The sequence below is a fragment of the Grampus griseus genome (assembly GCF_964374135.1).
Source record: "Grampus griseus genome assembly, chromosome: 8".
NCBI classification, from domain to species: domain Eukaryota; kingdom Metazoa; phylum Chordata; class Mammalia; order Artiodactyla; family Delphinidae; genus Grampus; species Grampus griseus.
The window spans coordinates 109,946,253-109,971,421 of NC_139002.1; the positions used below are offsets into that span (position 1 = coordinate 109,946,253).

The 25,169-nt window shown below is 65.9% G+C and overlaps 1 protein-coding gene across 3 annotated transcripts; it reads left to right on the forward strand.

Moving 5' to 3' along the window:
* The first annotated feature begins 328 nt into the window (after window positions 1-328).
* Window positions 329-23,304, forward strand: CHID1 (chitinase domain containing 1). 3 transcript variants are annotated; one of them, XM_082659989.1, is made up of 13 exons: window positions 329-424; window positions 3,021-3,174; window positions 3,683-3,832; window positions 4,091-4,223; window positions 4,779-4,823; window positions 5,599-5,705; window positions 6,119-6,180; window positions 9,013-9,105; window positions 14,192-14,293; window positions 14,824-14,979; window positions 22,677-22,757; window positions 22,934-22,976; window positions 23,132-23,304. In XM_082659989.1, the coding sequence occupies exons 2-13, from the start codon at window positions 3,064-3,066 to the stop codon at window positions 23,228-23,230; spliced, it is 1,182 nt and encodes a 393-aa protein (XP_082516115.1). In that variant the 5' UTR covers window positions 329-424; window positions 3,021-3,063; the 3' UTR covers window positions 23,231-23,304. The 3 variants fall into 3 exon arrangements, with proteins under 3 accessions (XP_082516115.1, XP_082516116.1, XP_082516117.1); XM_082659990.1 differs by having other exon boundaries at window positions 418-451; XM_082659991.1 differs by lacking the exon at window positions 329-424 and adding an exon at window positions 513-536.
* Window positions 23,305-25,169: the final 1,865 nt, after the last annotated feature.

The window sequence follows — 25,169 nt, forward strand, 5'->3', positions numbered from 1 at the left end:
GGGTCCCGCGGAAGGCCGGGGTCGGCGCGCGCCTCTAGATCCTCCCATCGCCCAAGTCTGGACCCCACCCGCCCCGGGCGGGTCTCCTCCTTTTCGCCCGCTTCCCCGCCCTGGCCAGTCCGGCCCACCCCGCCCCTTTCCGCCCACATCATCAGCCCCGCCCTGTCCACCAGGCTCCGCCCCGCCCCGGTTCCGCCCCTCGACCTCGCTCCGCCCCCATTCCCGCCCCTCTGCCCCGGCCCCGCCCTCCCCGTCTAGGCTCCTCCCCTCGGCTTCCCCCCACCCTCCCTCTCGGCCCCGCCCCCAGCGTGTCATGCGTGGCGGCGGCCCGGAAGCTGGCGTGGCGCGGCGGCGGCGGCGTGCGGGCTTCCTGAGGCGGGACTTCCGACGGCGTTCGCGAGCGTCCGGTCTCCGGGACATGAAGGTGAGCGCCGCGGCGGCGGCTGGCCGGGTTGGTGTCCGCGTCCCGCGTTCCGGCGTCTGCTTCCCCGCCTCCTACGGCCTCCGTTCCTCTCCGCGGAGTGAGCGCGCGGGGGGTGCGTGTGAGAGCAGGAGGCGCGGCACGAGGGAGAACGGGTGTGACAGCGGTGTGGACGAGAGGGAGTGGTATGAGCGGGTGTGAGGGAGTGTGACAGTGGGTGTGACAGCGGGTGTGGACGAGAAAGGGGTGTGACAGCAGGTGTGGACGAGAGGCGGTGTGTGAGTGGGTGTGACAGCGGGAGTGGACGAGAGGGGATGTGAGAGCGGGTGTGAGTGAGTGCGTGTAAGAGCGGGTGTGGACGAAGGACGCGGGGCGGGAGCTTGCGGGCGCGAGCGGCAGCACGTGGCGTGGCCGGCGTGGGGCCGGGACCCGGGGCACGATGGGCCGCGCCGGGCTGGCTCCTTCTTGACCTCCACCCGCTAGTATCCTCCGCTCCCCGCTCCCCCTGCGCATGGCAGGCTGCCTCAGGGTTCCTCCGCTGAGGGAACAAGACGGTGGCCCACAGTGTGGACAGAACCCGAGGTTAACGTCCGCCGGGGCTGGGGTCTTCCTGCTCTTACGACGCCTTCACTTCCAAGTGCACTCGACCCTCCCCGCAGGAACACAGCTAGCTCCAGAATTTGTGCTCACGGGCGAGAATCTGTGACGGACCTTACCCCCGCTGTGGGGACGGCAGCATTCTGTTCACGGGACAGTCGGCTCGGGGTCCTGCCAGGTGTTGGTGATGGTCGCTCAGGGCACGATGGTCAGCATTTCTCAAATTGCACATCACTGAGCAGAGACGGGTTTGATGGTTTAAAACCAGTATCTTAAGAATGAAGTGGAGGGCTTCCCTGGTGGCACAGTGGTTAAGAATCTGCTTGGCAACGCAGGGGACACGGGTTGGAGCCCTGGTCCGGGAAGATCCCACATGCTGCAGAGCAGCTGGGCCCGTGCACCACAGCTACTGAGCCCGCGTGCCACAACTACTGAAGCCCACGAGCCACAACTACTGAGCCTGCATGCCACAACTACTGAAGCCCGTGCGCCTAGAGCCCGTGCTCCACAACAAGAGAAGCCACCGCAATGAGAAGCCTGCGCACCGCAACAAAGAGCAGCCCCCAGTCACCGCAGCTAGAGAAAGCCCACGCACAGCACCGAAGACCCAACGCAGCCATAAATAAATAAATTTATAATAAAACAGGACCCTGCTGTGCGTGTGCACTTTGTGACGTTTGTACTAGGGGGTCATGAGCACCGTGGTGCCCTCCGTATTCTGGCGTCTGGGAGTGCAGGGTATTAAACAGCGCTGCAGTGAGCATCTTGGAGCGTTTTCGACAAAAGTGGGATGTCCCCCAAAGTGGGATTTTTGAAAAAAAAGAAACACATGTTGGAAAGTATAATATTTGTGACCACGTTGTCACCCGAAAAGGTCTGATCAACATGAATTCTCAGGAACAGCTCTGAGAGTGAAGCTGCCCCAGGTCGTCAGGTCGCATCAATCTGTTAGTCCTTGCCAGTGCCTGGGGGTGGGGGGACCAAAACGCACAGCTCGCTGTCTTATCTCAGCGTCCGTTCCTTTGGTTGCTGGTGATGGTGGAGGTGGGGTCTGTGTGTTATGGGGGGGTCTGTATTATGGGGTGTCTGTGTGTGACACCTTTTCACGTCCTTTCTGTATTTTATAGTGGGGCATTTTTTATTGGAGTGTTTTATTTTCAGTTTGTAAGAGTTCTTTGCGTGTCACGTGTAGATGAGGAATAGAAATTCATTGTCAAGTATGTTCCAAGTGTTTTCTTGTTTTGCGTATTATTTCTTTAAATTTGCTTTTCGTTGGGACTTCCCCAGTGGTCCAGCGGGTAAGACTCCGTGCTCCCTGTGCCGCGGCCCGGGTTCGATGGCTGGTCAGGGAACTAGATCCCACATGCCTCAACTAAGAAGTCCACATGCTGCAACTAAAAGGTCCCACATGCCACGACGAAGATCCCACGTGCCGCAACTAAGACCGTGCACAACCTAAATAAATATTTTTTTAAAGCAAATAAATAAATTTGCTTTTTGTTTCCTAAGTGAAAGCTTCACGTTTTTACGTAGTAAACTCTATTGATGTTTCCTATCATAACCTTTACTGTTGCTGACTTAGGTGGAAAAGCCTCCCCTCTCCAGTCCTTGTCCCTGAGTCTACGTACACAGGCACCCAAGTTTTCTTCTAGTCTTTTCCATAGCCCTGTTATTTTGCACTTAAGCCAGTAGCTCGTAGCCAGAATATTTTTGGGTTTGAGGAGGGTGGAGAGCCAATCTTTTCCTAGTTGGCCGGCTGTGGTTAGGGCGGCCCCGAGGCAGTGGGGCAGGGCTCACCGGCCTGCAGCAAGGAAGGCCCTTCCTGGGTGTCTGAGGGATGCCAGGGCCCAGCGGTGCTGACAGCTGGACTCTGGCCATTGGGGCTGGCTCAGTGCCCAGCTTAGGGCTGGGAGGCCCCAGGCACCATTAGGACCATTGCTGCAGTAGGCAGAGGGGACACCCTTCCTGCTGGGGGTCTCCACGGGCTCTGCTCTCTCTGCAGCCCCCTGGACCCCGAGGTTGGACCCTGCTGTGACACGCCCACCATGCAGGTGCTCCTCGGCACACTCTGGCTTGCCCTGGCCTGCGGCTCTGTTCACGCCACCCTGTCAAAGTCAGATGCCAAAAAGGCTGCCTCGAAGACGCTGCTGGAGAAGGTAAGGGCAGTCTGGAGATGGGCCAAAGGGCTGAGCCATCGCGCCTCCTTGCCCGCTGGGGCTGTGAGCCGAGAGCTTGGCCTCTGGGCAGCCTGCGCTGTGCTGCCCCAGGGCTCTGGCTGGCTGGCCTTGGCGGGAGCAGCTTCTGGTGCTGGGGCCCGAGGGTGCGCCTGCCCCCGCTGGGCCAACCTTCTGTGACGTGCCACGTTTCCGCCCTCACCCTGCCTCGACCCCTGCGCTCTTCCCCGCTTCACTGAGCAGATCAGACAGGAGCCACGCCGGCTTTGGCTGTGTCTTTGTGCCTTTTTTCTGGGGCAGCCCTGGGGAGGCGAGTGAGTCTTCGGGGCCTGTCAGCTCCTCAAGGCAGGCCTTTCCCTGCGGTCTCCTGCTCAGCAGCTCCGTGTTGATCCTGGGACACACCCCTGCTGAACAAGAGGACCGCTGCTGTCCCTGGGCTTCTGCCTGGGGACGAACCCTCAAAGCTTTCTCCCTGCTCCTTCTGTTTCAGACTCAGTTTTCAAGCAAGCCCGTCCAGGAGCGGGGTCTGGTGGTGACAGACCTCAGAGCCGAGGATGTGGTTCTCGAGCATCGCAGCTACTGCTCAGCGAAGGCCCACAAAAGGCATTTTGCTGGGGACATCCTGGGCTACGTCACGCCAGTAAGCCGGGCCCTGGGGTGGGCAGGGAGGTCCCAAGGGCAAGGTGGCTGCTCAGGTCTGTCTGCGTTCTCACCTCCCCTGGCTGCTGCCGCCATGGGGGTGTGGCGGGAGCCATGCCTCCCAGAGGAGTGGCCGGGATCGCGCCAAGCGTCCTGTTCCCCATGGTGCGGGCAGCCTTGCAGTGCCCCCATCCCAAGGTGGCCTCAGACCCTCTGCCCCAGCTGCAAGCAGGCTCACCCATTCTCCGTTCTCTGCCAGTGGAACAGGCACGGCTACGATGTCGCCAAGATCTTCGGGGGCAAGTTCACCCACGTCGCGCCCGTGTGGCTGCAGCTGAAGAGGCACGGCCGTGAGATGTTTGAGGTCACGGGCCTTGACGACGTGGACCAAGGTGCTCGCCCCGCTGCTCGTCTGCGCTCACCCCAGGGGTCTGGGAGGGTGTGAGTGTGTGCGAGCGTGGTGCCTACCTAGCATCGACCCGCATCCCCGTTGCCCTTGGGGGTTTGTACACAGCGTCCAGGGAGGAGGCGTCCAAGACAGTGTCCAGGAGGGCGCGAGGCCTGGCTGTCCTGACAGCCATGTTTTGCACCTGTGTTTGCACAGATGTCCTTCCTTTTGGGTTCAGAGAGAGGAGGTGTTAGCTGGTGGTGGGGCTCCCCGAGCTGGGGGGGCAGTGTGTTGGAGGACACGGCCGGGCAGCGTCAGTGCCTGGCCCCTGGATTCCCCTCAGCTCTGAGAGATGGTCCCAGGCGCCTCGGAGTCGTCGTCCCCAGAGCAGCCACTTGCCCCTGGCCCTGGCGGTCCTGCAGGGGGAGGAGGGGCAGTGCAGGGCCTGCAGACTCTCCCCTGCCCCCCTCCCTTTGTTCTCCTCCTGGCGGGTAGGGCAAGTCTTCACGTGGGCAGGCGGCTGTGTCCCCACATTGACTGGCTTCTCCACGTCCTACAGGGTGGATGCGGGCCGTCAGGAAGCAGGCCAGGGGCCTGCGTGTGGGTGAGTCCAGTGGGCCTGCGGGGTCAGGGCTGGGGGCCCTTAGGCCATATGCCACGGGTGGAGGTCCTGGAGCTCCCTGTGGGTGGGTCAGTGGCCCCGGGGTCTTCACACCTGCCTGCCTGGTAACCCAGGCTGTGCTGCCTGGCACGTTGGTCACTCTCCCAATGGCTCAGAAGTGAGGCCGCCCCAGCCCGGCATTCATGGCCCTCAGTCCGGCCAGAGCCCTTTGGCCCTCCCGCCCACCCAGCTCAGCCCGCCAAGGCCAGCCCGCCTTCGCCTGTGGTCCTGCCCTCCCATCGCTTCATTCACCCAGGAGTGTTTATCGAGGGCACCTGGGGGCTGCTCCCAAGGGTGACGCTCACCCTGCCCTGCCCGTCCTGGAGCTCGTGGCTGGCGAGGAAGGGACCCATTGCAAAGTGCAGTGGGGCTGGGGAGGGAGGCTTGGGGGTCTAGGGGCACATAACAGCTGAACAGGAGGAAGGGGGCCTGCAGCTGGGCCAGCGGGGAGCCGGCGGAGGCTGGTCCAGCCGGAGGCAGGCAGGAGGCGGCGGGCAGGCCAGCATCCGGGCACTCGGGGGCCTGGTGTGCCGGGAGGAGAGGGTGCGCACCTCTGTCCTTCCCCAGCGCCCCCTGGTGCCCCTCCCTCACCCAGCCACCTTGCACTGGGATGACCTCACTGGGTGCCTGGCTGTGGTCACTCTGCTCTGGAGGCCAAGGGCCAGCCTGTGGGCAGGGCCGGCACAGAGGGTCACAGTCTCTGCGGGTCTGTCCCCAGTGCCTCGGCTCCGGTTCGAGGACTGGACGTACGAAGACTTTCAGAATGTCCTGGACAGCGAGGACGAGATAGAGGAGCTCAGCAGGACCGTCGTCCAGGTGGCCAAGGTGACGCCCGGTGCCTGCACAGCCACCACCGGCTGCCGTGGGCTCCCTCTGGCCACCATGCATCTCGGGGGCAGGGGCTTCCCTTGGGCAGTGCCCAGCTGCCGGCTACCCTCCTGGGAGGGAACCCATCCTGGTAGCTGGTGCTGGGCTGCGGGGAGGGGAGAACCCTTCAGGGCCCTGGGGTCAGGTTTGGGGGAGGCATACCAGTGGACAGGGCACGCGAGAGCCCCAGCTCCTCTGCTCCTGGCTCCTCTGGGGACCCCCACGCCGCCACCTTCAGAGAGGGGCTTCCAGGCCTGCAGCCTGGCCCTCGGGCTGAGGCCTGGTTGGGTGGGAGGAAGCGGGGCTGCCTCTGCGCCTCCCTCCCACCCCTTCCTCCTGGGGCCCTCCTCAGCAGCCCCCGTTCCTCTCAGAGCCAGCACTTTGACGGCCTGGTGGTGGAGGTCTGGAACCAGCTGCTGATCCAGAAGCACGTGTGAGTGGGCTGTGGGCAGCGTGCGGGCCCCCAGGGGTCAGGAAGAGGCTGGAGGAAGGATGTGGGGGGACCTCGTGTGGGAGGAGGGCCTGCTTCCCACAGTCTGCACCTGGGGGTGGGGATGGCACCCCGAGAAAGTCGGACAGTGGCTCCAAGAGGCCCGGGGGCAGCTGCGGGCAGGTGGCCAGCTGAGACACCCACGTGGTTGGCCTGATGGAGCCCCCAGGGGACTTGGAGAAGAGGTGGCTGTGCAGGGCCAGGGGCCCTTGGAGCAGGTGGCCACAGAGTCCTCTGGGAAAGGGATCTGCCGCCCAGGCCCACGGGCTTTGCGTCAGCCGGCCTGGGAGGATGCCGCGTGGTCCCCTCGCAGCGTCCACCCTGCACATGAGGCTCACAGCCAGAGTGACCCGGCAGGGCGGGAGAGGGGCAGGTCCCCTGCAGGAGCCGCTCTCCTGGTTCTGTACGTGTCCCAAACCCCTGGGGTAGCCCTGGGCAGGGCTCCTCTCCTACCCTCCTGCAGCTGCAGGCGGTGCTCTGCCTGCTCGGAGACAGCGTCCGTGGGGTCTCCTGCCTCTCAATGCAGGGGGATGCGCATTGTCAAGGGGTCTGTGCAGGGGGACAGGCCTCCTGCCCGAGACCCAGAGGAAGCTGTGCATGGAGCCAGGCGTGCCGGGGCCTCTCTGCCTGGGTGGGGGTAGGGAGACTCCACTATTGGCCTCGGGAACAGGGGTGGCCTGGACCCAGGCCCCCGGCCACGGTGCCTGCTTCTCGGTGCTCAGACCCCCGCCCCAGTGGGTGCTTCTGAAAGGCTCCCTCTCTGTCCACCTGCCCTGGGAGGGCCCCAAGGCTGGAGCTCAGGAGGAGGATGGGTGGAGACAGCCAGGCTGAGAGCGTGGAGGATACCCACGTCTGTTGGGAGCCGACGCAGCACCTGCACGCTTTTGGCCGAGAGACAATCCCCCCACCCCCTCGGCTCTGCCTCCGTCCTTGCTGGGTGGTGGCCCTGCTGAGGAGGCCTTATGGCGCCTTCTGAGGAGGGGGTGCAGCTGGGCAAGGAGGTGCCGGAGCAGCTGGCAGCGCCTCCGTACCCCGGGGGCTCCTGGCGGGGGGCCCGGAGGAGGGCGGAGGCTGGCCAGCCTGGTAGATGGCTTTGGACACTGCTGCCTGGGAGCTGCTTCCGAGGACAGGCCTGGCCGTGGCGGGCATGACAGGGGCGTCCGTGCTCCTGTGCCCACTTGTCACCCTCTTGAGGCTTCTGTTTCCTACCCAAAGCGCCAGGTCACCCTGGGAAGGCCTGTTTGGTGTGATGCGAGGCAATGGCACCTTGTCCACGTGCCACCCTGGGCTGCGGGTCCCCCAGGCCCTCTCATGAAAGCCTCCCGGGGAGGAGCGTGCGGGGCTGCCCGGCACTGGCGAGAGGCCCGTCTCCTGCATTCACACCGGGCGAGCGGGCGGGCGGGCAGCCGAGGGGAAACCCCAGGGACTCCGTCCCAGCAGACTGCCCCCGGTCCCCACCGAGCAGGTGCTTCCCCTGGGCCATGAGGCCGCCTCCCCCCTCTCACAGAGAGGCAATCCCCTGGGTGGTCCCAGAAGCCAGGAAGGCACCCAGCAGTGACAGGTGCTGACAGCTTCTGGCCTCAGGGAGGTGCCGGCCCCCTCCAGCCCGTGTGCTCCCCCGAGGGCGCCCCTGACCACCTACAGTCAAAGCCAGAGTGGAGTGACCGGGATCGCTCCCGCTGAGTGGGGGCCACCTGGGAGGCTCTGAGAGGCTGCCACAGTCCAGTGGTCAGTGCGCACCAGGCCCCATGGCGGCCTTGGCAGGATGACCGGCAGCTGTGCTTGCCCCACCCCCTTGCTCTTTGCGGACTTGCTCTGGGCTGGGGGCCGGGGCAGCCCCTCTGACCCTCCTGCACTTGGTAGTGGCGGGGAGCACTTGCTGCCTGTTCTCCAGACGGAGGGGGCTCCTGAGGGGCTGCAGCGAAGGACCCAGGTCGGTCACTGGGCCCACAGCCTCCCAGGCACGGTGACGGTGGCCTCCGGGACTGGGGTGTCCTGACGAGTGCTCCCAGGTGGTGCCAGAGCCACTGTCCCGCCGGACGTGCTGCCCGCCAGCTCTGAGATACTGCCACCTACCACACGCCTAGGGTCCAGGCGACCCCGTGACACTGCTGTCTCCTCTGCCCCCTGCCTGGTGGCCCGCTGCCTGCAGAGACGCTCCCCCGCCTCCAGGCACTCCTGGTCGAGCACACGCCGGTGCCCCCTCCTTATTTCCCCCTGGGGCCAAGGCACACAGAGTTTTGCATCCCGGTGTGTGCAGGGCCGGGGGTGGCTGTGCGAGGGGGCTGGGCCGGCCGCCACCCTGGGGTGGGAGGTCAGGGCCCCCTGGGCACAAGGCCTCATCAATGGAGCCGCCCCAAAGTCCTCATTTCAAGGCACCTCCCGGGTGCAGCAGGGCTCTCAGCACGGCCTGAGGTGTTTCGTGGCCCAGGCTGACCTGGCCACCAGCAGGCCAGCAGGCCAGGTCCACATGGGTCCTTCCTGACTCCCTGCCCGGCTGTGTGTCTGGGAGGGTCCAGAGGTGATGGGGCACCACACCGATCCCTCTCTGCTCTCCACCCTACTCTTGTGGGAAGGGAGGGGGCTTGAGTGTGAGGAAGGATGGGGGCTGGGCAGGCAGTCTAGGTGGAGGGCGATCCCCGCGGTGTCTTCCAGGCCCCCTGGTGCACCCACCCGGGAGCCCGTACCTCCAAGGCAGAGCGTGGCCGTGAGGGGCGTCTGCCTGCAGCGGGCCTTGGCCCAGCTGCCCCTGACCTGTCCTCTGTTTCTTTGCAGGGGCCTCATTCACCTGCTCACCCACGTGGCCGAGGCCCTGCACCAGGCCTGGCTGCTAGCCTTCTTGGTCATCCCGCCCGCTGTCGCCCCTGGGTAAGTGCCGTGCTTGCTGGCCAGCCCCGTCCAGGTACACGCTGGCCACCGCGTGTGTGACAGGGGTCCTCATCAGCACACTCGGACACCTCGGTGGCCTCAGCGTGCCCTCATGCGTCAGCGGGTCAAGGCTGCGTCCTTACACCTGAGCGCTTGACACCGTGTCGTTTAGACTCGCTCCCCGCCCCCGCTGGTCCCTGGCGAGGCCCCGGGCACTGCGGTGCAGGGCCTGTGCCGCTTTAGGCCCCAGGAGGTCACGGCTCCCACGCTGAGCCCAGCTGTTCATATCCTGCCTTGAGATGAGGGCTTGTGCCCAGGGGGCCCTGACCTCCCACCCCAGGGCGGCAGCCAGCCCAGCCCCCTCGCACAGCCACCCCCGGCCCTGCACACACCGGGACGCAGAGCCCGGTGAGGCAGCTCTTCCAGAACCCCCGGGACAGGGAGGTGCGGGGCCCGAGTGCCAAGTCAGGTGGCCTGGCTCCCACGTCCAGCCTGTGCTGGGCGCGGAGGAGGCCAGATCGCACAGTGAGGACTGAGGGCAGCTCAGAGCCAAGTGGCGGGTCGATGGCGCACAGAGGCCCAGGGGTGCTGCCTGTGCTCTGCCTGGTCTCCGCTGGCTCCCAGGGCAGCCTGGGCCCTCAGTGGACTGCTCTGGAAGGACCGCTGTCCATGCATCTTGTCACCCCGGCTGTCGGCTCGCTCTGCAGCGCGGGCCAGTTAACAGGAGCGGGTGGGCAGCTCTGGGACCCGAGCTATCTGGCGACCCTGACGCTCACAGGCCGATAGCCCCACACAGAGGAGCCTGCGGGCGCTCCAAGGCCAAGGCCGCAGCCACCACAGCAGGCACCTGCCGCTCCCAGGTTGGCTGCCCGCCCTTTGCTTGGCCCTCATGCCCCCAGAGCCCGCACACGTCACCAGAGGCCTGGGCGGTGGTCCCACCCAAGCCCAAAGGCCTCGGCCTCCCTCCCGACTCTTCTCCCCATCTTTCCAGGGCCCTCAGCCTCGTGTGTGCTCCTGTGTGCAACACACGCGTGTGATAGGCTGGCGGTAGCAGGGGCCGCCAGTCCTCCTAGGATGGGGGGCCCCGTTCTGGAAGAGCCAGGGGTGGCAGACACTCACAGAGCCTGTGGGCTCGGCTGCAGACGTGGGCACCCGTTTCCGGGGTCTGCTGGTTTCTGTGACGGTTCGGGGAGGGGTGCTGTGGCCGATGGAGCCCCGGTTGCCCTTTGTAGTCAGGGGCCGTCGGCAGAGACAAGCTCCTCGGAAGCTGGGGCAGCCCTTCAGTCTTGGCTGGGGAGAGGTTGGTTGCCTGGCCGGGGGTGGGACCCAGAGGCCTTGCTTGCAGCCCCTCCCTGCTGACACCCCGCCACTCCCCAGGGCCTTGGGCCTCGCAGCTTCTGACGGGAGCAGAGAGCAGACTCCCAGCCCATGTGCTGGAGAGTGTGTGTGTGTGGAGGGGCTGGTCTCTGGGCTTGGCCTGGAAGGGCGGGAGACACCCATGGAGGGGCTGGTCTCTGGGCGAGGCCTGGAAGGGCGGGAGGGCTTGGGGCAGGGTGGGGAGCGGCTCTCTGACCGCCGCCCTCTCTGCCCAGCCGTCTAGCCTGAGCTCCTGTCCCCTAGGCAGGAAGTGGATGGTGTGAGCCAGGGCCGCTCTCTCACCCTGCGGTGGCCAGGGGAGGAAGTACCCTCCACCCGGCAGCCGAGGAGGTGACCGGAGGGAGGAGACCATGGCCAGGGCTGGAGGCACGGGTCCTGGGCACTGCCGCTGAGCTGTGGCCTAGTCTGGCCTGCCCCTGCTGGCAGCCAGGGGTGTGTTTGGGGGGGGCTCAGGCCTGGGCTGCATGCCCCCGGCTGGCGAGCAAGCCCTGCTCTCTCCAGAGGCTCTGGCGGCCTCGGAATTGGTCTCATCGTTGACTTGTTCTGCCATGCTTCTGGCTAGCAGCCCCAGCAGAGGAGCCAGGGAGCCGTAAACAGTCTTTCTGGGGTTTTCTGCAGCATCAGTCGCCTCACAAAGGCTGCGCTGCCCCCCACGGGAACAGCCGCCCCAGGAGGGGCTGTGTGTGCTGCGCCAGGGCCGGCGCGCCTTTGCTGCTGTGCGCCTTGGCCTGGGGCCTCCCTCCAGGGGCTGCTGGCACAGCGGCCATTCTGACCTTGAGCCCTGCTCCCGAGGTCGCGGCTTGGCCCCCATTGACGTTCTAGCACCAGTCAGCTGGTTTAATCAGCCCTGGGCCGTCCTCGCTCCGGAGGGGGCTCTGAGTTAGTTCTCACCCCGGCTTCTCAGGCTGTATCTTCTGAGAATCCAGCACTCCCGGAACCCTCAGGAAAGTACTGGCCTCAGGCATGGAGGGCTGGCTTCCTTCCCAGGACCTGCCCTGCGGTGAGCTCGCATCCTCACAGGCAGGTGCCCACCTTGACGGGTGCTGCGGCCACCCCCGTGGTTTCCCATGGTTTCGGGCAGGCCATCTCCCCACAGTCAGGAAGGAGACGGGTGGGGGTCCTTCTCTGGGCGAGCCTCCTCGTGTCTGGGGGGAAACTGTCTAGAGCAGCGGTCCCCAACCTTCTTGGCACCAGGGACCGGTTTCGTGGAAGACAGTTTTTGCACGGGCAGGGGCGGGGGTGGCTCAGGCGGTAGTGGGAGCGACGGGGAGTGGCGGATGAAGCTCCGCTCACTTGCCCACTGCTCGCCTCCTGCTGTGTGGCCCGATCCTGACAGGCCGCAGACCAGTGGCAGTCCAAGGACCGGGGGTTGGGGACCCCTGGTCTATAGGCCACGCCGTGTCCATTGTCCGTGACCACGTGGAGAGGGGAGGCCAGGCCACATGACGTCTACCAGGGCCACCTCATCCTGCAACGCCCCGAGGAGACACGGGCGCTGCCCTAGCCCCGCCTCTGGCAGCTTCAGGGTCTCAGGGGGAAGGATCCCGTGGGGCAGGCTGGCCTTCTGGAGGGGAGGGGTGCCTGCAGTCAGACGGGTAGTAACTCAGTGAGAAGCACCTGGCAGCCCCGGGTGCCCAGACACGAGGCGTGGCCAGAGGCCATGAGGTGGTCAGAGCCTTGGAAAGCAGAGGGGCTGGTGGGCCAGGGCGGCCCCTGCAGCCCTTTGGACCGTGCACTTGATGTCGGCAGGAGCCGCGGCCCCCAGCGCAGTGGGCGCAGGCTGCACAGAGCAGAGCCTGCCTCTGACGGGGCTGCAGCTGAAACCAGCAAAGGTGACGGCTCGGGGAGTCGTGTGGGATGGGAGCCTGCACCAGGCTCCTCCCCGAGCAGCGGACTTCTTGGAACAGTGTGACTGGGAGAAGGGGCTTGGAAAACTCCATTCTCCCTGGCCCCCGTGGCCATTGTTGAGAGTGTTTGTCTAAGAAATAATCGGCCAGTGAAAGTAAGGCTGTTTGCTGTGCTGAGCAGGTTTGAGCAGAAGGGTTTCTTTTTATGGGGTGAGTGAGGCCAGTAGGGTAGTAGGCCTCCTGGTGCCCGCTCCCCCCGCTGAGTTCGTTGCTCCTGCCCCTCTGCCTGCCTTAGTCCTGTCCCTCGCCGGCCTCCCCTTCACACCTGGTACCAGCGCTTCCAGGACCCCTGGGGGTGGAATCCCCTCTCCCAGTTGAGCAGGGAATGTCTCCTGGAAGGCCCTGGTGCTGCAGTGACCAGGACGTGAGGCACAGGGGCATACTCCCTGCTGGGCCACTGAACTGCTCCGCTCGCAACCCTGCCTTCCCTTGTGAGCCATCAAATCCAGAAACGGTAGGGCTGGGTGTCCATGGGTTCCTGAGCGAACGTCCACCTGAGGACGGGTGAGCTTTTGAATTGTGGAAACATCTTCCTGGAGCTGATGGCATCCGCTCTTTGTGGGGTGCACCAGGCCCCGAGGTCCCAGGCCCTCCTCACACAGGCCCGTCTCCATCTCGGGCTGAGCCGGGAGGAAAACGCCGCCTGCCGGGCCTGGCGCCTTCTAGCTGACTTTAGAGGGCCGGTCTGGAGTGTGGCCACAGGGAGCATGGCTGTCACTGCCCGGTAGGGCATCTGCTCCCCAGGTGTGTCCCCGAGCTTCCCTGCCGCGGCAGGTGCCCACCACTGAGTGTCGCTTTACCCCCTCGGGGGCGGGCTTTGGGGTCCTGGGGTCGCTTTACCCCCTCGGGGGCAGGCTTCGGGGTCCTGGGGTCGCTTTACCCCCTCGGGGGCGGGCTTTGGGGTCCTGGGGTCGCTTTACCCCCTCGGGGGCGGGCTTCGGGGTCCTGGGGTCGCTTTATCCCCCTCGGGGGCGGGCTCTGGGGTCCTGGGGTCGCTTTATCCCCCTCGGGGGCGGGCTTCGGGGTTCTGGGGTCGCTTTACCCCCCTCGGGGGCGGGCTTTGGGGTCCTGGGGTCGTTGGCTGGTGCTGCTGGTCGTCAGGTCCCACAGGTGCCTCATGTGTCGGGCGGACCTGGGCCGGGCTGCCTGGACCCTGTGGAACCAGTGACCATGGCTCAGGTCCACATGGTGGGCCCCCCTGCCCCTGCCCAGGGATTGGAGGTGCTGGCTGAGAAGAGGGATTCTCTCTCTGCTCACATGTTGGGGGGAGCAGAGGGCCCCGACCCCCCTGGGACAAGGCTGCAGTCCTAGGGGCTGCTGCAGGCAGAGCGGGTGGGCTAGCAGACCAGGTGTGTCTAGCAGACAGGGCACCTGGGCTCCCGCCTGCCCCAGGCCTGAGGCCTTGGGAGGGAGGGCGCTCTGCTCATAGCAGCGTGCTCGCAGCTGAGATGAAGCGGGGCTGGCCTGGGGCACCTGTGCCCACGTATGGATGGGCCCTCCCGGAGCTGGGCTAACCGCGGTCTCCAGTGCACTGGGCAGGAGGGGAGCCGGGCCTCTGCTGGACCTCCAGCAGCAGGCTCTGCCTGTCAGGACCCAGCTGCGGGCCATCCCCTGTGACCGAGCGCTGGGCCACTCTGCAGGGAAAGTGACCTGAGGTGTCTTCCTGGCGTGGGAGGAAGGGGCGTGAGCTGGGAGCCCACACGGCCGGCTTGCCGTGCCCTCTGCTGAGCCCAGGTGTCAGCTGGGGCGGGGCTGGAGGGGCTGTGCGAGCTGGGTGTGGTGACCACGCCGTCTCACTGCAGGACCAACAAGCTGGGCATGTTCACACACAAGGAGCTTGAGCAGCTGGCCCCCGTGCTGGATGGCTTCAGCCTCATGACCTATGACTACTCCACGGCGCAGCAGTGAGTGGGGGCACCCCGGGGCCCCGTGCGCTCTGGCTTGGCGCAGAGATGCTCCCACGACCGGGGGCCTAGACGCTCAGGCAAAGTCCAGCTTCCCACGAGCCTGCTCAGGGCCACGCTTTGTCAGCTCGCGGTTCCAGGCACAGGAAGGGCCCGGTCTCGTCTTCCCAAAGCCCGCAATTGGCCTTGCATTGGGCGACCTTCTCCTTTTTGGAGTCACGTGACACAGGGCAGCGGGCACCCCCATGGGAATGCCATCCCGGGCTTCCATCCACGCCTATGCGATCCTGGCCGCCACATGGTGGCTGTGGTGCTAGGCCTGCCTCGCTGCCCAGGAGAAGGTGCTCCTGTGGCCGGGGGCGTCGTGCTGCTGCCTCTGTCCATCCCAGGCTTCACCTGAGCCTCTCAGCTGACTGCAGGGGCCCGCCTGTCTGCTGCCGTCCTTCCCACTCCGTGTGTGGGCCCCACCCCAACCTGGGGCGTCTGAGGCCTCTGCCTGCTGCTGAACCCACTTCTCCTTGGCCCCGCAGGGCCGGCCCCAGCGCACCGCTGTCCTGGGTGCGAGCCTGCGTCCAGGTCCTGGACCCCAAGTCCAAGTGGCGGAGCAAGATCCTGCTGGGACTCAACTTCTACGGCATGGACTACTCCGCCTCCAAGGACACCCGCGAGCCTGTCATCGGGGCCAGGTGAGCCAGCGGCTGCCCCAAGCCAGGTGGCTTCCTGTGCCGTCTGCCACGGCACCCTGTGTCAGGTGTGTGTCTCCCAGAAGTGAGGGGGTGCGGCGAGGAGGAGGCCTGGCAGGGTCTGACCACGTACCAGGCGCCTGCAGGGTGCTGTCCCAGTGCCCTCTCTTCCCCTGGGTCGGCGGGGGTGCGGCCCCCATCTGGCCCGAGCAGCACGCGGCCCCCCGGCCTCCTCTCCTTCAGCCTGAAGGACGCCCGTTGTGTTGCTTGCTGTGCATTTCTACCAGTGTGGAATCCCTTCCGTTTTAGCTTGCTGGGTTTTGGGGAGATGTTTGTGCCGGATGTGGGGTTCTGGGTTGCCCGCTTGTTCCAGGACCTCGACGGTGTTGCTTCGCCATCTTCCCGTGCGTTCTGTCCCACGAGCCACTCGTCACCCGGTTACTCCACACGTATCACCGCCGAGCACCCCCGCGCTCTGATCACCAGGTGCCTCCACGCAGGCTTCTTTACATTTTTGCCACCTGGTTTCCGTTGAGTTTTTTAGATTTGTGTATTTATCCTTTTTATCATACGTGGAAAGGTTATAGTCTATTTTTTCCAGGATTTTTCTGTCCCTCCCTTTCTCTTCTCTTCTTCCGGGCCCGTGAGTACTCGTGTGTTAGGCCAGTCTGTTTGTCCCCCCATCCGCTGACACTCATTTTATTTTTTTGGTCTCTGTTTTCTTCTGTTCAGTTTTCCTTGCTGTCTTCAAGCCCACAGACCGTTTCTTGGTCGCGTCTCGTCCGGGGCTTTTCCTTCCCATGTGTCGTAGTAGCTCTCTTGTCAGGCAGTGCGTTTGGGGCTTAGCCTTTGCGTGTCCTCTCAGCACTGTGTGAGACCGGTTGCCTGGCGTTGGGCCCGCCTGGGGTCCAGTCAGCACTGTCCCCTTCCCGTGGTCCCGTCGAGCCAGCTCTCCGTGGGCCTCTGCTCCGGGCTGGATGCTGTGAGTTTCGTTCGCTTGGCTAGGTGTTGGGCATCTGGGGTTCCTGACCCTCTGCTTTCACTCTGGGTGCCGTCACGTCCCCTGGACACCAAGAGTTGTTCGCTTCTCTGAGGGACCTGGTTCCGTCAGAAGAGACGGTCCCGAGGCTGTGACCTGAGCGCGTGTGCCCACTGCTCCCCACTGTTTGCAGGGTCACCTGCAGGCTTGCTTGCCGCAGGGACACGCGTGTCAGCCCAGGCAGGGGTCAGGCGCCGAATGCCAGCTGCCCGCCAGGCTGTCCGCGCCCGTCGTCCACAGTGACTCTCTCAGGTCTGCCCTGGGGGAGAGACAGAGGCTGCTGGGTTGGCCCGTGCCTGGACTCGTGGGTCCTGGAGGGCTGCTCCCGGCCTGCCCCCGCAGTGGGGCGGGGCTCCCGTTTCCTGGGTCCCTTTTGTGCTGGAGGCAGGGCCTCCAGGACGAGGAGAAGCGGATTGGGCCCCTCCAGGGGTGGGATGTCGGAGTCAGCCGTGCCTCCCCGACCCTGCCCGGTGCGCACAGCTGGTGCTAGGGCCTGGGCTCCAGCGCAGGCCTGGGAGCCCCTCCTCCCTGGGGCCTGCCCCTCTGCTGGGGGAGCCCTGTGGATGGCGGGAGCCGCGCTGGCGGGCGCTGCCCTGGAGCAGCCCAAGCCTACCCCATGTCCCCGCAGCAGAGGGGCTCTCGGCCCCCGGTGCCTGTGCCTTGGATCCGCCCCGCCCATCTGTCCTCCCTGTCATTGCTGCTGTCTGTTCTTTGTGTGCTGCCCCGTCCCCACCACAGCCTTTCCAGACGTGGGGCTCTTCGGAGCGTCCCTGACAGGGTGCCCGGCTCGGGGGGCATCGGGCAGAGCTGCCTCTGGAGCTCGGGCTCCCAGCACCAGGCCCTAGGGCTTCAGGAGCTGGAGTAGGAGGGTGTTTTCTCCTGCTGCAGAGGTGGGGTCAGTAGCCAGGGTCGCCCGCGTGAGGCAGAGCCAGAGGGACCCGGCGCCCCACCTCTGCTCCAGCCCCCGGCTTTGCTGGCCCGGGCCTACGGGCAGGGCAGGAGGTGTTGGGGCCTACAGGCAGGGCAGGAGGTGCCACCCACCTCTGCTCAGGCCGCCACACAGGTACCACGGCCGGGCTTGAGCCACAGAAGTGTCGTCTCCAGCCCTGGAGGCTGGAGTCTCAGACCCAGGTGTGGGCAGGGCTGGTCCTCCTGAGGCCTTCTCTCCTCGGCGTGTAGACAGCCGTCTCCTCCCTGTGTCCTCACGGGGTCGTTGCTCTGTGGAGGTCTGTCTCCTGACTTTCTCTTATAAGCACACAGTTTTGTGGGGTTAGGGCCACCCCAGGGTACCTCAGTCATCTTACATTAAACATTTCTTTAAAGGCCCTACCTTCAATTATAGTCACATTCTGAGGTTCTGGGGGTTAGGACGCAACATATGAATTGGGGGGACACGGTTCATCTCTAACACTGCCTGAGGAGTGAAGAGCTGTAATTTCTTTACTAAATGTGGGCCCAGCAGTAGCTCATGAGGTGGAGTTTTTGCAGCCATTAACCCAGCTCGTGGGGCCCGGCGACAAAGGCACCACACGGCCCCTGCCGGTTCTGAGGAGGGGCTGGGAGGCAGAGGGGGGAGTCTGGTTATGAAGATGTGTGTTTAGCGAGAGCACAGGTGCGCACGTACACACACGCATACAGGCTGCCCCCAGCCAGGGACGGAAGGCTGCATCGCCTCATCCGGGCCCCACCCCAGCTGAGCGTGTCCCCCCCACCAGACGTGCCCCCACTGATGACAGCCAGGCCTGGAGGCAGAGGAGGGAGGTGGGCCTGTGCCGGGGCGGTAGAGAGGCTTCCCCCAGGCCCAGGGGCATGGCTGGGCTGTGTGTCAGGGACCGCCCAGCCCAGACCTCCTGGAGTCCGCCATCCACCTCACCTGGACCAAGCAGGTGCCGGCTCAGCAGGGCCGCCCAAGGGGCCGAGCAGGCTGAGTGCCGGGTGGCAGGGCTGCGGCTCCCCCCCTCAGGGGCACATGGAGGTCAGGCAGCGGCACCCGCTTGGGTCCTACCCGGTGAGTTTGTCCTGTGGAGGGGCTGAGGGGGGCCCGGGTGGAGTCGACAGGCCCGTGAAGGGCTGACTGCTGTCTCCGGGGATCGCGTCGGCATCTGGGGGGTGCCATGGTGTGGGGATGCCCAGAGTCCCCCCCATGCATGGGCGGCGGGGCTGCTGCCGGCCTGAGCTGGGGAACTGGCACGTCGCCGAGCTCCTCTCCTCCCCAGGCCTCAGCCCTCCCACGGAATGGGGCCTAGTTCGGACGGGTGCAGTGAGACCAGGTCTGGCGGCTCCCGGACGCTCCTCATCCCGTGGTGGGTGGGCCCGCAGGACCCCCCACACCCGGCGCCCGCACCAAGGCTTCACCCTCCCGCGGCCCGAGTGCCCCCACCCCACCGCTTCCTCCTCCCTCCCAGGGCCCTGGCCGGCCATCTGCCGCCTGCTGCCCGCACCCTGGGTGAGCCTTGGACAGGGGGTGGGGCCCCCGGCTGGCCCCTGGGGTTGCACTTGACCTCCTTTGTCCACAGCCTGATTTCTTCCAGCCCTTCCCCGGTGGGCAGGGCAGGGTTGACCCCTGGGCTCAGGGCCTTGGGGCTCTGGGGGTCATGGGGAGAGGCCTCTCCCAGGGCTGGTCAGCAGCCCTCCCCCTCCCAGGGCCAGGTAGTTCGGATCTGGGGAACCAGATAGGCAGGCTTAACGAGGCCGCCTGCGAGTGGATGCCTGTTCAGGGGAGGGAGGAGAGGGGAGGGCTGCCTCTGCAGGGGGTGAGCGTGTTCACCCAGGTCCGGCCCCCCCAGAAACACAGCTCACCAGGATGCACCCCTCAGCCGGTCTCCACCCCGGAACTCACTACAACAGTCTCTGTCCCTGAGCAGATGACAGGCCAGGTGTGAGGGGCAGGTGAGCCCCATGGCCGCCGGAGTCTCTCCATCTCTTTCGCTGACAGAAGCTCAGGCCAGCCTGGCCCAGGATTATCTGCTCTCCCGTCTCAGCGTCTCCAGCGCTGAGACCCTGGCCTTCTGTGGCAGGTGTCCCCGGCCCCCTCAGGCAGTGGGGGATTAGCGGCCGCACCATCTGCTCCCTCGCCCGCCCCGCGGAGCAGGGGCGGGAGGCTGGCAGCTCTGTCAGGCCGGGGCTTGGCCTTCTGGCCTCCATCAGCCAGGCCCGCCTTCTGTGCCTGCCGCAGGGGGAGGGGCGGAGGGCAGGCTGTGTGTGCACATTCTGGGTTCTCCACTGACCCCCCAGCCTCTGTTGGCCTTCCCTGGGTGACAGCAGACCCCATCACGACCACGGCCAGGCTCCTGTGTGCGTGGCCTCGTCACTTCCCAACTTTGAGGCGTCTGGGCAACTGAGAAACACCCCAGGAGGGGCCAGGGCTCCCCCGCCTGCAGGCTCACGTCACCCCACGTGCAGTTCTGCGTGCTGATCCGTGGGTCCCCATGGCTGCCGAGCCCCCATTCTGGGAGGCCCTCCCACTGCCCTGGCGGCCAGGGTGCCCGGCTAGTCCCGTGAGTGCCCTCAAGCCAAGTGTGCAGCCATGCTCCTGCATCTTTGGGACCCACAGCCCCACCCCGCCTGGCCTCTCCTGCCGCTGCCTCCCAGGGGCCTCAGGAAGAGCCAGCCCCAGCAGAGCACGGCCAGACGGACCCCCGAGGGCAGGCCATGGCTGGCAGAACCCCTGCCCCTGCTCAGAGGCCTCTTTTAGGGCCAGGACACCAGAGGTCAAGGGCACAGAGGCTCGGGGAAGCTCTCCCTGTGTGTCCTGTGCCGGGGTCTTGCTCTGCCTCGGGGCGACTGGTGGCGCCTGGTCCCAGGGCTGCCTGTCGCCACTCCCCCGTGGCTCTGGGCCTTCTCCGTCCCTGCGCCGTGCTCTTTACTGAGGTCCTTTGCTTTTTCACTGGCTTGTGTGATCTCGGAGCCTGTCCTGGTCCTCTCCAAGCATCCTGCTCTTGCTTCCCAGCCGGGGTCTCCCCATGCACCTTTGACCCTGCCCGCGTTCACAGTGCCTCTGCTCAGGGTATCTGCCAGCCCTTGTGTCGGAGGCACAGCTGGGAACGGTCCCACTGCTTGCAGGTGGGGGCCTGGGACCCAGGGGTGGGGGCACCTCCTTACGTCACCCGCAGCGGCACCCACTGGACCCCCCGTGTGGGCCTCCGGCGGCGGGGCCCTACCCCTTCCACACGCCCCTTTCCGGCCCAGCCTGGGAAGGCCATCACCAGGGGCCGTGGAGTCCTGGCTGCATGCTGCAGGGGCTGCAGGGGAAACCGGGTCAGGGCGGAACGCCCTTCTCGGTGCCCAGGAAGGTCACCTGCCCAGAAGGTGGGCCAGCAGGTCAGGTGCCCCCCGGGGCATGCCCAGCCCAGGCCCTCAGGCCGGCTCAGAAGCAGTGCCATCTGGGGCAGGCTGCAGCTGTGGGTCACGCTGCCGGCGGCCTCTCCACCCAGGGCACACACAGGTGGCTCAGACTTGGCCAGATGAGGTCAGGCCCTTCAGTTCTCGTGGGGTCACAGCGGAGAGCACGGGGCACCGCAGGCCCCGCCAGCCGAGGCAGAGGCCTCGCTAGGCTTTCCTCCTGGGGCGGGGTGTCCCCTTCCTCCTCCGCCCCCCCAGCTCCCTTCTTCCCCCTCACCCACAGCTCACCCACACAGCCTGGTCACCTCTCTTCGGCTGGTCTCTGCTCACTCCTCTGGAAACTGGGGGACGTGCACCTCGTCCCGGTGCCCTGAACCCTCCTCCCACCGTTTGGTGTGCCTTCGTCTACGATTGTCTGCCATTCCTTGAACCCTTCACTCCAAAGCCCGAGAACTTGTTTGAGTGGGGGCGGTATGAGTCACGCACCGTACACCCCCCACTGCAAAGCGCACACCTGCGCGGCATTTAGTCCGTTCTCAGGGTTGTGCAGCCACCACCTCCAATTGCAGAACGCTTGGTAGCAGCCCCCCACCTCACCCCCCCCCGGGGCACTAATCTGCGTTGCCTGTGGACTCGTCTCGTCCAGACATTTCGTGGAAACAGAGTCACCCGGCGTGTGACCGAGGCCTTCCGCTTTAGTTCAGGGAAACGCTCAGGGCCCATCGGTACCGATTCCCTCCGTTCATCCCCCCCCCGCCCCGGCTTCCTCCTCCTCCCAGGCAGGCCCCTGCCACCCCGACCCTCAGCGCCCGTGGCCCTGCTCTTCCTCCTGGACCGCCTGCCTGGGAGCCCCCCGCACAGCTGTCCCTCTGCCCCCACCCTGGCTCACACCCCACTCTGCTGCTCCACGTTCCCGGGGCTGCACCCAGGCGAGTGTGAGGGCCTGTGTGGTCCCCGCCCTGGCACCGCCAAGCCTCGGCCTTCAGAGGGGAGGGACCAGGTGCTCTCAGGGGTCTGGCTGAACCCCCAGCCTCAGCCGCCCCCGCAGCCTCACCACCTCCAGCAGGTAGCAGATTTTGAGGGGAAGCCCTGGAGGAGGAGTGCACAGCCAGAGCTCCCCAGATGTGAGGGCCCAGAGCCACCTGCCCGCCAGCATCTGCCCTGGGCCTCGGGGGCTCAGGGACAGGCTGGGTCGGAATGCCTCACCCTTCCCCACACATCCCATCCCCGCACATGCCACACCTGTCTCAGCCACGTAGCCGACGCTGGATCAGAAGCTGCAGATGACATCAAGCATCCCAAGAGCGTTGTGCTAATTAAGTATAACGCAATAATCTTGGACGATTCGAGCTGGTTGATGGGGAGCTCTGTCCAGCCCTGACCCACTGCCGATGTGCAAGGTGCAGCCTGGAGCACCGCAGCCCCCTCCCTGGGCCCAGGCTGCAGGTCTCCGGCCTGTCTGGTCATCGGCTGCGTGCCAGGAAGACACGGGGTGAGCTGGAGACCCCAGTTGTCCTGGCCATGCGGCACCTTAGGCACCGGCCTGTCCTCTGTGTGTCCTCTGTTGGGCGGGGAGGGATTCTCAACCCCTGCTCCTGGCAGTGAGGTGGGGCCTGCCGTGGGCTTGGGGCAGCTGTGTCCACAGCAAGGAGGCAGGCTGAGAACAACTTGGCCTCTGAAAGGGCCCGGAAACCACTGCCCTGGACTGTTGTCCCCCAACCCCGGGGGCGGGGGGGTGGAAGTGCCGAGGCTGCCCCCAGTTCTCGTTCATCCTCAGGCCTGCAGCTGGCCCCAAACCTCCTCCGCAACTGCAGAAGTTGCTGCTTCTCCTGCAGCAGGTGCAGTCTCCCTCAGGCCGACCCCAGGAGCTCCTGCCCGCACCACCGGCCCAGCAGGCGCTGCGCCCACAGCACGGGGTCTGCGCTCCACCCGCACGCCATGCCGCCAGCTCAGGGTGCGGCGTGAGCTCTGAAGCACGGCCACGGCCTCTGCTCACGTCTCAGCAGCCTCTCGGGGTCTCTGTCCTCCTCCTACCCCCAGTGAGGACCCGGCTGCTGCAGCCTTGGCCCGGGTGTTCCAGACCCCGTCCCATGGTCCTGCTTCCTGACTTTTTTTCGTGTCTGGCCACACGCGTGGCCCTCCCACCTGGCCCAGTGTGCTGCAGGCACTCCGCAGACCATCGGGGGATGGGATGACACCCCGCATCCTGCTGCCCTCTGGTGGCCTCACCCCTTCCGTGAGGGCAGAGACCACCTCCACCCTGTCCAGGTGCTCGGGTGGGCAGGGGAGGGCCCCCGCACCCACACCCGGCCTCCCCCAGGTACATCCAGACGCTGAAGGACCACCGGCCCCAGATGGTATGGGACAGCCAGGCCGCAGAGCACTTCTTCGAGTACAAGAAGTGAGTGTCCGGGGGCAGCCCCAGGTGATGCGGGCCTCGAGCTCGGCCTCTGCCCCTGAGGGCCAGCCTGGCCCGAGGAGGGGCACCTGAGGCTTTGGCTGGAGGGGGGTGGGGCTGGGAGGAGCAGAGGCAGGTGGGAGTCGGGCTGGCGGACTGAGGGTTCTGCTGTCTTGCAGAAGCCGCGGTGGGAGGCACATCGTCTTCTACCCGACACTGAAGGTGCGTGTGGGTCCTGACGCTGGGCATGGGGGCAGCAGACACAAGCCCTTCCCCAGCAACCCTGGCCCTCAGCTTGGTTGTGGTGGGCAGGGGTCGGCAGGTGGCCCACGGTGGGGCAGGCGGGCAGGGCGGGGCCGACACTCCCACTGCTTCAGTCCTTGCAGGTGCGGCTAGAGCTGGCCAGGGAGCTGGGCGTCGGGCTGTCCATCTGGGAGCTGGGCCAGGGCCTGGACTACTTCTACGACCTGCTGTAGGCCTGGCCTGGAGCCGGCCTGAGCTTTTCCAAGAGACAGAGAGAGTGACAGGCAAAATACACTCTTCCATTTTCCGTGCTGTGTGCGCTGCGGCCTCGGGCGGGGTCAGGGCGGCCTGGGACCCCAGGCTCCTCATCAGTGATGGGGCGGGCAGTCCGGGGGGTGGGGGGCAGCAGGCCCTGAGGATGCAGGCCCCTCTGGCCCAGCCCTGGCTGTCTGCCCGCTGGTGGCCGGTGACGGCGAGACCCACAGGCTGGCAGGGAGTCCTGCACGGCCTGCAGATCGCTGTGGGTTTGGAGGCTCCGGGACAGCCCCAGGCTCCCCGACACTTAAGACACTCCGGTGGGCGTCACCCCAGGGCCGTGCAGAGGGGCCCTGGCCTCCCCCTGCAGGTGCTGACTCAGCTTGCCTGCCTGGGAGCCCGATGGGCACCACACAGCGAGGGCGGGGGCACCACGGCGGAGACCGGGGCTCTGAGAGGCTGGCCGTGTCCCACGGTGGTGCTGTGGGCTGTGTGGTCACTGCGGAACGACAGCTTGCCGCAGGCCCACTGCCTGCTGGGAACGGCCGTGCTCCCAGGAGGGAGCAGTGGGAGAAGCCCTGGGTTGCCAGGAGTTGAAGGACAGCGGACCCCAGCCCTCGCCCCCTCGGTGGGCCCGCTGGCTCCAAGCAGATGGATCTGCACGTGATGGTGCTGCTGGCTGGACCCGCTGGTCAGACGCTGTGCGTGAGCCCAGGGTGCAGCGGCTGTGGGACGTGACTGGGGGAGGGTCCTAAGGGACATGTATCTGTCCTCGGGGTCAGGGCCTGGTCGGGAGGGGAGCAGGAGGCCATTGCACTGGGAGTGGGCGCTGGGCTGTGGTGCGGGGCAGTCTGCAGGAGTTGGGGCAGGAGGGGGCGAGGCCGGTTGTGGGCCCACAGCATGCTCGGTGTCTGTGGCTGTGGAGCCAGCTGGGTGACCGGATGCCGGGTGCCTGGGAGGCTCCTCAGCCTAAGCTTGGAGCACGGGGAAACCAGCGAGGGGGGAGGGGGCCTGGGAACCCCACGGAGGCGCGGGCCAGCACGTGGCAGCAGGCAGGGCTGGCCCCGCGTGTCCCAGTGGGACCTCAGTGGAGTCGGGGCTGCCAGGGCAGCTTGGGGGCCATGAGAGAAGCTGAGCCAGGGCTGGGCGTGAGGGTCTGGTGCCCGCAAGGCTGCGCCTGAGGCGCGCGGGGATGACCGAGCACAGGCGAGCAGCGGCTTTCCCCGAGCAGAGCCGGAGAGGTGCGAACGGGGACCTGGGCAGAGGGCAGAGGGCGCTGGCAGGGCTGGGGGACAGCTTGGCTGGACTGTGCTCACTTCCTTCCTGCTTGTTTGCTGTCGTGCCTGAGGACAGTTTGGTTTTGGTGCGTGAACCACTAACTCTGACTTCTGCTGGAACGGTCCCCGGCGTTCTGGTGGCTTCCGTGGAGTGAGGACAGGGGAGGCCGGTGGGGCGTGCAGTGGGGGTCCAAGGGCCAGGAGGGGCCGGGCACCCTGGTGGTCTGGGTTGTGCCGGGGTCAGTGCCTTGCTAGGCATCACCAGGCAGGTCTGCCACACAGCAAGGATGCAGAGGGGGTGGGGCCGCGGGGCCGGCAGGAGTATGGGCTGGAAACTGAGAGTATGGGGTACCAGTTGGTGGGTCAGATGCCCCACAGCTTGTGAGGCCCTTGGGAGGGGACCACCCCCCAGCCTGGACCCCCAGACCCACCACCCTCCTCACTCCCCGTCAGTTCTGTCCTCAGGAAGCCCCGCCCCACCTTTGAGGTGGTTTGACACAGTTTGACCGTTTCTCTGATTCTGGGCCTTGTGACAACTGCTTCACTGCCAACAGCCTACTTACTTGCAAAATCCGTGAGTGATACTTAAGGGACAAAGTTCCCAGGAACGAAACAGGAATAGAAAGAGAACAGGAAAGAT